Source organism: Polypterus senegalus, chromosome 9, assembly GCF_016835505.1.
Source record: "Polypterus senegalus isolate Bchr_013 chromosome 9, ASM1683550v1, whole genome shotgun sequence".
NCBI lineage: Eukaryota > Metazoa > Chordata > Cladistia > Polypteriformes > Polypteridae > Polypterus > Polypterus senegalus.
Window position 1 is genome coordinate 87,469,192 of NC_053162.1, and position 12,853 is coordinate 87,482,044.

General features: G+C 41.6%; 1 protein-coding gene across 1 annotated transcript in view; it reads left to right on the forward strand.

Moving 5' to 3' along the window:
* dbndd1 (dysbindin domain containing 1) overlaps positions 1-12,853 on the forward strand; it is a 131,185-nt gene that overhangs the window by 74,471 nt on the left and 43,861 nt on the right. The window contains exon 3 of the mRNA XM_039763402.1: positions 9,100-9,237. Within this exon, the coding sequence (XP_039619336.1) occupies positions 9,100-9,237 (138 nt within the window). The remainder of the gene's footprint in view (positions 1-9,099; positions 9,238-12,853) is intronic.

Consider the following 12,853-nt stretch of genomic DNA (forward strand, 5'->3'; position numbering starts at 1 on the left):
GGCGTTTAGGGTCTCGCAACATCACACACCCTTGTTCAGTTCAATCCCCAACTTGCATCCCAGTAGCGATCCACAGATCAGCCCTCTTTATCCAAAGCCATCTTGAGGCTTTCTCTGTGGCTTCACTTTCAGATTTGATGGCCCTTTTTTTGGCCGCTCCTGTTATGCCCAGCCGCATGAAGATTCTGCAGAGTGAGCATCCTGCAAATCCTCTGCAGCCAATTTTTATGGGCTCATAGAGTACCCTCCAGCCTTTGTCCCTGCACTCCTCCACCAGCTCCTGGTACTTGGAGCGTTTGCTCTCGCTAACTTCCTTGATACGCTCTTCCCAGGGCACTGTCAGTTCCAGCATGATCAGCTATTTTGAGGCCTCAGAGGTAATGATCATGTCTGGCCTAAGTGATGTTGTTACAGTTTGCTGCGGGAACTTTAGCTGCTTTCCCAAGCCAGCCTGCAGCTGCCAGTCAGAGGCTGTGTGGAAGAGGCCTGTTATTACTGCCTTTGCCTGGGATTGTTTAATGAAAGTAACTGTCTTCTTTGAGCCGTGGAGGAGCTTGCTTGTGTTGATGGCTGCTTGAGCACCTTGTCATGGCGTCACCGGTAGCGGCCATCTGCCAGAGCCTTAGGGCAGCTGCTGAATAGATGTTCTAGAGAGCCTCTTCCTGAACAAAGTGGACAGGATTGTATCTAGCTCTTTCCCCAGACGTGGAGGTTTGCTGGGCTTGGCAGGGCATCATAGACCGCCTGAACCAGGAGCCGGACACGAAAGAAATCTCCCTGCATGATGTCCGACCAGATGATCCTTTGCTGGAGAGTACTCTCCCACCTTGTCCACACACCCTGTTGCTGGACTCCTACTGCCCTGCTCACTCTCTCTTCTTCCACCCCTACTCGGACCTCTTCCTGGAGTAGATAGCTTCTCTCCTTGCCCTGAGCCTTGCTGACCTGGGTCTTTGGGAAGTGGCCCAGACCTGCTCTACCTGTTGCCATGGTGCCCACCAGAGCCTTCTGTCTCAAGCATGACTCTGCCACCTCCACAGCCTTCTCCGCCCTCCATTTCCTTCCTGTTCTCACCTCAATGCCAGCTGCTGACACCTTACAATCCTTGGAGTCCCTGTACTGTAGGGCTTCTCTGGTGCAAGCCACCATGAATTCTTCAGTAAGGCCGCTAAATAGTAGCCGCAGGATGTTACTTGTCCCATACAGTGCTGCACTGGTGAGGCTGGTTGGGAGTCCCAGCCACCTCCAAAGAAAGCTGCTGATCTTCTTTTCAAGGGACTCAACTGTTGAAAATGGGACTGCATATACTAGCAGAGGCCATAGGACTTGGGGCAGGATTGATTGCTAATAGATCCAGGCTTTAAACCTACCAGGCAGACCAGACCTATCAACCTTGGTGAGCCACATCCCAAGCTCCTGGGTGGATTTCTGAATGGCAGCTGTGTCTTTCAGACTTGAGTCAAAGACTTTCCCCAAACTCTTGACTGGCTGCTCTGTGATGGATGAGATGACTATTCCCGTAATAGAAAATCAGTACTTATCAGTCACCTTCCCCTTCTTTAGCACCATGGACCTTGACTTGGAAGGCAAAAAGCTCATCCTTGCCCATGTGATGAGTCTCTCAAGTCCTTGTAGGATCCTCCTGCTCCCTGGGACCAATGTTGTTGTGATGGCTAGGTCATCCATATAGGCTCTTATCGGGGGTGTCGTACACCTGACTTAGTCAGGGGCCCTCTGCATTCTACCTCAGCTGCCTTGACCACCATATTCATGGCAAGGGCAAAAATAATAACGGAGATGGTGCACCCTGTTATTATTACCTTGCCAAGCCGATGCCAGTCTGATATTTTTGACCAAGAAGTGACCCTTATCCTGAAGTTGTTATTGTAATCCAGGATCAGATCCTTAATTTTCCTGGGAACATGTTGGCGATGTAGTGCGAGCTCAACCAGCTTGTGTGGTATAGACATAGGCATTAGCCAGGTCCAACCACAACACAGAAAGGTTGCCTCTGTTCTCAGGGAGCCAGGGACTTTAGGAATCCGCCCCTTCTGGACAGAGGGGTCAATGTAGTTATTCTTGAGGAGGAGCTCTGTCATTCTTTGGGATACAATGCTGAAAAACACCTTTCCTTCTACACTCAGCAGGGAGATCATTCGGAACTGGTCGATATTCCTGCAATTCTCCCCTTTAGGGACCCAAACTCCCTCAGCACACCTCCACTGGTCAGTGACTTCCCCTCTTCGCCAAATCACCTTCAAGATCTTCCAGAGGTGCTGCCCACTGAGCTTATCCCCAAGTAGTTGTTTCGTAAAACCAAAGGGATTGGCAATAAAGGCCACCCGCCTCCTCGCTCTCTCTCTTCCCCACCCCCTGTGCCACTCTGCTCTGCAAAGGGTCATTAGCTTCTTCCACAGGATGTTCTGCCAATGCCCACTTTTCCTCATCAGCAGCTGTCTTGTACTGCTTCTTGAGGGTTCAAAGCTATTGCCATATCTGATGTATGTTGAAAGCCCTGCGGTTCATAGCATATGAGGTGGACTTGGTCTTACCCTTCTCCATCTGACCAAACCTCTCAGACGCATAACTGACGATGATAGTGTTCATTGTTTGGAGTCGCCTGTCAACGTCTCCTTTGGCTGTGGCTTGGATAATGTTAGACACGTCCTGATCAAACTGCATCCAATCTCTCCATTTGCTGGCTGGAGGGCACTTAATCTGCTTCTGTGGAACTACTCTGCTGGGGTTGGTAGGCTCAGGTGCCTGGAGGGACTGGGCTTTGTGGGATGCCTCCTGGCCGGGCTCCTCATGTGTCTAGACCAGGTCCAAGGCCTGTGCATTGCACCTCCTTCTCCCACTCCAAACACTTCATTCTGGCCTGATGGATTTTTAGTCCACGTTGGTTCTTGCACAGCTTTCCACACATGCATGTTGTACTCATAGTCTGTCCGTTCACATGGGTCGTCAACGTTTTGTCATCCGATCGGAGATCTCATCCTCCCACCCTCTCGGGATCTCCTGGGGGTATCTATCTTTAGGACTTTCCGTAGTTTGTTGGGGTTCTTCCTCACAGAAGACACAGGTTGGGGTGCTAGCCCATACTGTCCCCGTTGCCGTCTTTCCGTGCTGTCAACTGACTTTCCAGTAGTCACAAAACTATTCTTGGTTGTCACCTAGACTGTTCCTAGGAGTCACTGGCTATGCCAGGCTCTGTATAAGAAACATCACCTGGATACACTGGGATGCATCATCAGTGATGTATCCTAAGGTCATTGGGTGTTTCGGGTTTCACAACATCACACATCCTCACTTAGGTGACCAAGCCGGGGTTAATTGGACTTAGCACCATGGCAATGTTGATGGTAGCTGACCCTTAAAAGCACAATTAGTCAAACAGACTGCCTACATCTTTATCCACTCTGCAACACTACCTATATGTCTTGCAGCTCTACATGGTCTCGGCTTGTTCATTCCAAGCCAATGGATACACACCGTTACCTCTGTCTCACTGCTCACCTAGAGTAAGTGGTAGGATCTGCTACCATGCTTTCCCCATCTTCATGAGCCAATCTAAATTCAGGGTCCTATCTAAGACTCACCAGCATCCACTCATACAGGCCAATGGATCTGTGTTCTCCTCTTCCATGCTCTCAAAAGCTGCTTTTATGGTCGACCTTTCCAGGTAGCCTCACCCCTTCTGACAGTCCATAATCACCTGAGGAATGTGTCCCTCTCAGGTCTGGATAAAGGATGTTACTGTATTTTATGTGAAATAAGACTATGCCATAATACCTAGAAAGGATAAAAATCAGGTGGGCAGCAAATATGTGCCTTGCCTGAGGTGGTATTATTTAACATGTAGGCCCTATAATAAATATAACATATAAATAAAATTTAATGGAACTAAAGGCCACCACAGTAGCACACTTGATGCTGCAGCATATGGCTAAAACTTACAATCATTCAGTTAAGTGTGCGTACAATTTCCAGGAATAGCCTGCAGACCAAATTATCTAAATGTTTCACATATGGTAGTCAGCACTGCCTGACAATTGTTATGCGTCAGTTGTTTTTTTATTTTTTTTTTGTAATAAAATATTATATAAGTCAAACTCTTTTAAAACATAATAATTTAGCATGCAAGTGTGCTTTCTCTCAGCTGCATTCTGAATTCATAGCTTGCTTTTCTAATAATTATTATCCTTTGCTTTTTTTATTTGCTGCTGACAATGCCCTAGAGGCAAGGGCAAACATGAGAGATTTACTGGGCACTATGTGCTCCTGTCATTCTAACCCTTTAAAACATTTAATGATGTTTATGGCAGCAGCAGGACTAGACATATGTGTTCATAGCTTTGCAGTCTATTTTAAGACATATATTTTTCATAAGATGCCTGTTTCTATTACTTTCCATTTATGTCTGTTGTCTACTAACATACACATGCATAGTAGCATTAGGCTTTTAATTTGTTGTACAGTATACTTAACGGTGTTTTCTGTAGTGTAAAAGCAAGGAAAATATTTAAATTCATTTTTAGAACACTTTTATCACTGCTGTCATTACTAGAAACAAAGTAACTAGTCAGGAACCCCTGTATCTTCCCGGTTGCCCACCTTCTACCATACTCAAAGAATCTTCTCAGATTCCTCATGAGAAGCTGATTCTTAACTCCTGCTTCTTCAGGTTTCATGTTCATGGCACCTTACATGATAGATTATACATCATACCTTTTACAGTTGTGTTCAAAGGGATCTAGAAAGAAGGACTGGTCCTCTGTGGTTCATCTTGCCTTTCCTGAGTTGAGTTCAAATTCCTTAGATCTTATGTCCTGGATTTCAACTTTCTTCCTAAGAAGAAAGAGATAATCAGATGCTGAGGCAACTGGAGTTGTTAATCCCACTTCCCAGTGATGTTATTTGAGCTCCAACAGGCTCAGGTTAAGCAAGATGAAGAAACATGTAACAGAACTTTTTGCAGTTGGTTATTTCTTAACAAACAGTGCAAATGAGGTGACATATCTACAATTCTGAGGAAACAGTTCAATGAACTTTAACATTCTGTAAAGATTAATCAGCTAAATTACTTCCTAAACAATGCACATTTCTGATCAGTAAATGCCAGAACTGGTTGGCTAAGATTATTGCTTCCTGCAATGTATAACTGTACAACTTGTGCTGGGGCACAGTCCCCCCAGATATTTTTAAAACTATACTTATATTAATTAGGTAATGTGAAATAATCATAAAATGTATTTATTTGCACAACGTGATTGGTGTCAGCGCATGTCAACATACATTAAAAATGGGTTTTGACTTGTACTTGTTTAATTTCTGTGTGAAAAAATTTTTTTTATGTGAATACCTATATTTCAGGAGCAAAGGATGCTGGCCAAATGAGAAGTCATTGATCTTTTGGCAATCAGTTGACCTGACACTCCCCTTTAATTGGTTGATTCTACATTTATTGGCAGTGAATTAGTATTGTTTCAGGTTTTTTTAATCTAATGTGATTGAACAATCATTGATGCACTATGTTATGTTGACATCAATGGTTCACAGTTCACATCTGCCTTTAATGTTACGTAACTACAGATGAGTGAGTGTGACTTAGGAGTTTGCCACTTGAAGCAGATCTTCACAAATCAAAGAAAATTAATTTAAATAATAATAATTAATAAAAAAAATAAATTAATAAATTAATTTCTTTAAAGAAACAACTCTTCATAAATCATTCAGCTTAAGAAAAAAATAAGGTAAACGGGCATGGACAAGACTGACCCGACTTAAAAATTCAGCAGCAGTTTTGATCGAGGACGAGCATACACACTGACTTTTCCCAGCTCTTCTTATGACAAATGAAGTTGGCTAACTTTGCTTTCCCTGTTTGATATTTCAAAGTGTCTGTATTGAAGCAATTGGACAATGACAGGGGTACGAGATCGAAAACATCTTTCTAAAAATTGCAAAAGGCATGAAAGTAGCTGCAGTCACCTAGACAATAGCATGAGGGGTGAGTTATGTTTTAGGATGTGGGGGCCTGTGGATCTTACAATGTGAATTTGTGCCCAGGTCAGGTAAGCCTGGCAAACTTGTATAGGACTGGGCAGACTGGCAGCAAGTGTAGAATAATATTACAATGAGAATGACTCTGTGTGTGGAAAATGATAAACTGGGATGTAAAACTTGAGGAAAAATCAGAGGATTACTGACTGTATGATGTTGAGTTATGGAAAAAATGGAAATGGCTAAGGACTGGGCATGGTATTAGTAGAGGCAGACTAAGATTTGGATTGGATTTATGCTATGGATATAGGATACACGGAAGTCCATGTTATTGGATGATTACAGATTTGGGGGTGCTGACATTATGGGTTGGGTTTTGGCAGAAGGGGGAACTGAGCAAGTTGGTAGAGGATTGGCAATTTGGAGACAGCTGTAGTATACAATTTGGGTGGCAGGTGCACCTGTTCCATTCCACATCTATTGGGCAAGTTATGGGAAGAATAAGGGGATTGCTGATGCCATGGACTGAAGTTTTGGAGCACAGCAGAAATGAGAAAGTTGGCATCAGATTGGGAAGCATTGTGGAAATACATTTTAGCCTGGATTTGTCCTATGGGTCTGGTACTGAACAGGCCAAGATGTACATTCACACATAAGGACCACCAGAGCATGTGGAATGACCAGATAGATAGACAGATGTGAAAGGCACTATATAAAAGATATATAGCTGTGAAATGCACTATAAAATAGATAGATAGATAGATAGATATGCACACATAAAACGCTTCTTTTGCTGATCATTAACAATCATGCACAATGTTAGAGGTGCTTGATATGCGAATAGCAAAAATATTATAAAGTTGTCATTAACAATTAGACTGTAGTTTTACAAGACCAAATAGGGTCTTTTCTAGGTCTGACCAGCACGAAAGGGATCCAAAACCTGTTTTACCTGGGTCTCTCAAAGGTCATTGTGTTATTACACTTGATTTGATTCAGATGTGCACAAGTGATTTATACAGGTGCCGGTCATAAAATTAGAATATCATGACAAAGTTGATTTATTTCAGTAATTCCATTCAAAAAGTGAAACTTGTATATTAGATTCATTCATTACACACAGACTAATGTATTTCAAATGTTTATTTCTTTTAATTTTGATGATTATAACTGACAACTAATGAAAGTCCCAAATTCAGTATCTCAGAAAATTAGAATATTGTGAAAAGGTTCAATATTGAAGACACCTGGTGCCACACTCTAATCAGCTAATTAACTCAAAACACCTGCAAAAGCCTTTAAATGGTCTCTCAGTCTAGTTCTGTAGGCTACACAATCATGGGGAAGACTGCTGACTTGACAGTTGTCCAAAAGTCGACCATTGACACCTTGCACAAGGAAGGCAAGACACAAAAGGTCATTGCTAAAGAGGCTGGCTGTTCACAGAGCTCTGTGTCCAAGCACATTAATAGAGAGGCGAAGGGAAGGACAAGATGTGGTAGAAAAAGGTGTACAAGCAATAGGGATAACCACACCCTGGAGAGGATTGTGAAACAAAACCCATTCAAAACTGTGGGGGAGATTCACAAAGAGTGGACTGCAGCTGGAGTCAGTGCTTCAAGAACCACCACACACAGACGTATGCAAGACATGGGTTTCAGCTGTCGCATTCCTTGTGTCAAGCCACTATTGAGCAAGAGACAGCATCAAGTGTCTCGCCTGGGCTAAAGACAAAACTGCTGCTGAGTGGTCCAAAGTTATGTTCTCTGATGAAAGTAAATTTTGCATTTCCTTTGGAAATCAAGGTCCCAGAGTCTGGAGGAAGAGAGGAGAGGCACAGAATCCATGTTGCTTGAGGTCCAGTGTAAAGTTTCCACAGTCAGTGATGGTTTGGGGTGCCATGTCATCTGCTGGTGTTGGTCCATTGTGTTTTCTGAGGTCCAAGGTCAACGCAGCCGTCTACCAGGAAGTTTTAGAGCACTTCATGCTTCCTGCTGCTGATGAACTTTATGGAGATGCAGATTTCATTTTCCAACAGGACCTGGCACCTGCACAAAGTGCCAAAACTACCAGTACCTGGTTTAAGGACCATGGTATCCCTGTTCTTGATTGGCCAGCAAACTCGCCTGACCTTAACCCCATAGAAAATCTATGGGGTATTGTGAAGAGGAAGATGCAATATGCCAGACCCAACAATTCAGAAGAGCTGAAGGCCACTATCAGAGCAACATGGGCTCTCATAACACCTGAGCAGTGCCACAGACTGATCGACTCCATGCCACGCCGCATTGCTGCAGTAATCCAGGCCAAAGGAGCCCCAACTAAATATTGAGTGCTGTACATGCTCACACTTTTCATGTTCATACCTTTCAGTTGGCCAACATTTCTAAAAATCCTTTTTGCATTGGTCTTAATTTATATTCTAATTTTCCGAGATACTGAATTTGGGACTTTCATTAGTTGTCAGTTATAATCATCAAAATTAAAAGAAATAAACATTTGAAATACACCAGTCTGTGTGTAATGAATGAATCTAATATACAAGTTTCACTTTTTGAATGGAATTACTGAAATAAATCAACTTTCTCATGATATTCTAATTTTATGACCGACACCTGTAGAATTGACCTGCAATTAGACAACGAGGTTATATTTAAATTCTGGTTTCTTGGTAAAGTGCATTGTGATTGGAGGTAAGGGTAGGAAGGAGTGGGGCTTAGGTACTTCTTTTTTTTCTCCTTAAGAGGTTTTTAACTTCAAATTGGCTAAATGTTTAACTGTTATTTTATTCATATCCCTAAAATGAATATCTCTTTTGACTGAGAATAAAAACAAGATTTTAATTTTGATAGGTCTTTCATCAGTTATTATAGTAGCTATGTTTTTAAACTGTTATAATTGCAACATGAATTTAAAAAAATCTTTAGTTGCTTAGCTTTTTCTTCAAGTTATACTAATTGTGTTAGATAATTCTCCCTACTGAGAATGCAGTATAGAGAAAAAGCTAAACTTTAATTTAATAAAACTGAATTGCTGGCCAGGCAGTGACTGATTCATCTCTTGATCTGAGTTTTAATTAATGCTTGTTGTCCCCAGAGCCCCTGAGCAGCGTTTCTTCTCTGGAGGTGCACTTTGACCTGCTTGACCTCACAGAGCTGACTGACATGTCCGACCAGGAGCTGGCTGAGGTCTTTGTGGACTCTGATGAGGAAAACCAAAATGAATCCCCAGTGTGTAAGTACTTTTTTCATTCCACTCAGTCAGTATGACCCTTGCACCTCTTGTTGAAGTAAAAGGACCTGTCTTCCTATATTGATTTGCTTGCTATCAATAACAAAGCAGAGAATATTGAGCTGGATGAAAAACATAAGTTATTTTTTGTTCTTGTTTATTATAGCTGTAACATCCAGTAGAGGTAGCGCTAACACAGAACCACACTGCCAAAAGAAAGTAAAGAAACAAAAAGAATGGTTTGTTTAAACCAAAAAATAAAATGCAAAATGGAGAAACAGAGAGACATTACACTAACAACAAAGCATCAAAGCCTTTCCATTTTCCTATCTCCCAAAGTGTCTTTGCTGGACCTTCTAATATGATGACAGAATCTTTCCATTTGTTGATGGCTATTCTAGACTTAGAAGTAATATTATAATATGATGCATATACACTCACCTAAAGGATTATTAGGAACACCTGTTCAATTTCTCATTAATGCAATTATCTAATCAACCAATCACATGGCAGTTGCTTCAATGCATTTAGGAGTGTGGTCCTGGTCAAGACAATCTCTTGAACTCCAAACTGAATGTCAGAATGGGAAAGAAAGGTGATTTAAGCAATTTTGAGCGTGGTATGGTTGTTGGTGCCAGACGGGCCGGTCTGAGTATTTCACAATCTGCTCAGTTACTGGGATTTTCACACACAACCATTTCTAGGGTTTACAAAGAATGGTGTGAAAAGGGAAAAACATCCAGTATGCGGCAGTCCTGTGGGCGAAAATGCCTTGATGATGTTAGAGGTAAGAGGAGAATGGGTCGACTGATTCAAGCTGATAGAAGAGCAACTTTGACTGAAATAACCACTCGTTACAACCGAGGTATGCAGCAAAGCATTTGTGAAGCCACAACACACACAACCTTGAGGCGGATGGGCTACAACAGCAGAAGACCCCACTGGGTACCACTCATCTCCACTACAAATAGGAAAAAGAGGCTACAATTTGCACGAGCTCACCAAAATTGGACAGGTGAAGACTGGAAAAATGTTGCCTGGTCTGATGAGTCTCGATTTCTGTTGAGACATTCAAATGGAAGAGTCAGAATTTGGCGTAAACAGAATGAGAACATGGACCCATCATGCCTTGTTACCACTGTGCAGGCTGGTGGTGGTGGTGTAATGGTGTGGGGGATGTTTTCTTGGCACACTTTAGGCCCCTTAGTGCCAATTGGGCATCGTTTAAATGCCACGGGCTACCTGAGCATTGTTTCTGACCATGTCCATCCCTTCATGACCACCATGTACCCATCCTCTGATGGCTACTTCCAGCAGGATAATGCACCATGTCACAAAGCTCGAGTCATTTCAAATTGGTTTCTTGAACATGACAATGAGTTCACTGTACTAAAATGGCCCCCACAATCACCAGATCTCAACCCAATAGAGCATCTTTGGGATGTGGTGGAACGGGAGCTTCGTGCCCTGGATGTGCATCCCACAAATCTCCATCAACTGCAAGATGCTATCCTATCAATATGGGCCAACATTTCTAAAGAATGCTTTCAGCACCTTGTTGAATCAATGCCACGTAGAATTAAGGCAGTTCTGAAGGCGAAAGGGGGTCAAACACCGTATTAGTATGGTGTTCCTAATAATCCTTTAGGTGAGTGTATATCCTGTTTTATTGTATTATCAGACCAACTTTGACATGCACCTAATACAAAATGTACCACCTAACTTCTTAGGTTCTTTTCTTAATGGGGAACAGGAAGAAAATTCTAAAACTGTTATCTGTAATTTCTTACCTTTCTCACTGTTCATATGGTAGCACCCCACATATTCAACCCTAGGAACCTCTATTGGCAAGCCATTTGCTGACTGGTAGAGTCTTTATTTTCAAACCTTTACGTCAACCAAGCTTTACCACCAAAAAAGGATTCACAAGAGTGTCCTCTTGTGCCCTTTAAAGACCGCATCTAGGCAAGGAATGGACAATCAAGCTCCTTGGTTATGCTAATAGCAATCAAACAAGCAAACACTAACTTTAAGCTTTCACTTAAAAATTATATTTATTTGCATCAAAACCTTTAGCTGCAAACATAAGCAATACAAAGAATTATACAACCTGGATAGGCAAAAGCAGAGATGCATATAACAGTTTTCCATAGCTTTCAATTCCATGGTGATAAATTACATATCCTCAATGCTAAATGAAACGAATATTTTTTTTTTTGCTGGGGAGAGAACTCTTCACAATGTGTTCATTGCAGTAGTGATGAAGAAAAGCTCCATGGAAAGAAAGTGTCCGTAGCAGTGAGTGAGCCGAGCTCTTTACAAAAGTGACAGAAAAGCAACAGCTGAACTGAGAGAAAGCTCTGTTTTTGAAACAAGCAACAACTTTGAGGAAATTCTTTTTAAAAAAAGTCTAATAAAAGGCTTATTTGTTTTAATCTTTGTTAGCATACAGTGCCAAACCATTTCTGAGTTTCTCAGAAGACAGAAATGTTTCAGAATCTTTACCACAAGTTCAAGGTTATTTACCTATAGAAATCAAAAGCTACACTTTCTAATTAAGCAAAATATGCCTTTCAGTTTTTTTAGCATGACAAGACTTTCAGGCTAACACCTATCACCAGAAATCAGACGTTTGAAAAGGTTAACATATCTCCTATACAACCCCCTAGCAGACTGACATATGCTCAGTTTGAGCTCCTATATTGTGCCCACTGAGTCATAGTGAGTGTTTTTTGTAGACAGACAGGTTTCTGTGGTTGGTTGGATGGATGGATGGATGGATAGATAGATATCTTTTCATTCCTATATCCATCCATTTATTCTATGGCCTCTTTATCCTTCTCAACATCATTTACATCTTGTACATTTCACGATTGCAATGCCAGACATGTTCTCCTACTACAATCCATATTAAACTTGATGATCTACAGAAGGCATAACCCCACAGATGTGGCTGTCCGCAATAGTTGGACTTCCATTGAGAAGGTAGCTCACAAGAGCATCACCTATTGTCCTCTATCTGTTCACAGGAAACATGTTAACAGAGCTTTAAAAGTATATTTAGGTCAATATATCATTATCTTGTGCTAAAGGGGTTAATTGTTTGGAACTTTCATTATTTAAAAAATGACCTCAGTCTATATATTAATTGGAAACAAATCTGTTCAAAGCCAACTGCCAGCAAATTTGAAGACATGCTAGAATGATACATATATCAAATCAAATTATTTTTCTGCATCGCTGCTTTTTAAGCCCAGCCTTAACGGTGCTTTGTCTGAAGGTTTTTATTGGCACTTGAGAGCTTAGTGTTGAGAAGTGAAATTTGATAAAGTTGTTTTTTCTCCGATGACCTTGTTCACCAAATATCATCTAAAAATTTTTTGGAACATTTTTTCTCTGTTTCCTGTGATGCTTTCTGAGGCCAGCGTGACATCACACAGCGGTAGGGGCCATGTGCAGAGGTTAATGCATGCGTACTATAAGATTGCTGCTCAATCTGCTTCCTCACAGTTCAGATCACATTTTTAGCCACAATAATCTGTTTAGCATAGTTGAAACAAACTTCCCTAGCTTTTGTATACACTTAAAAGACCACTGCATCATTATAATCCACTGAAAT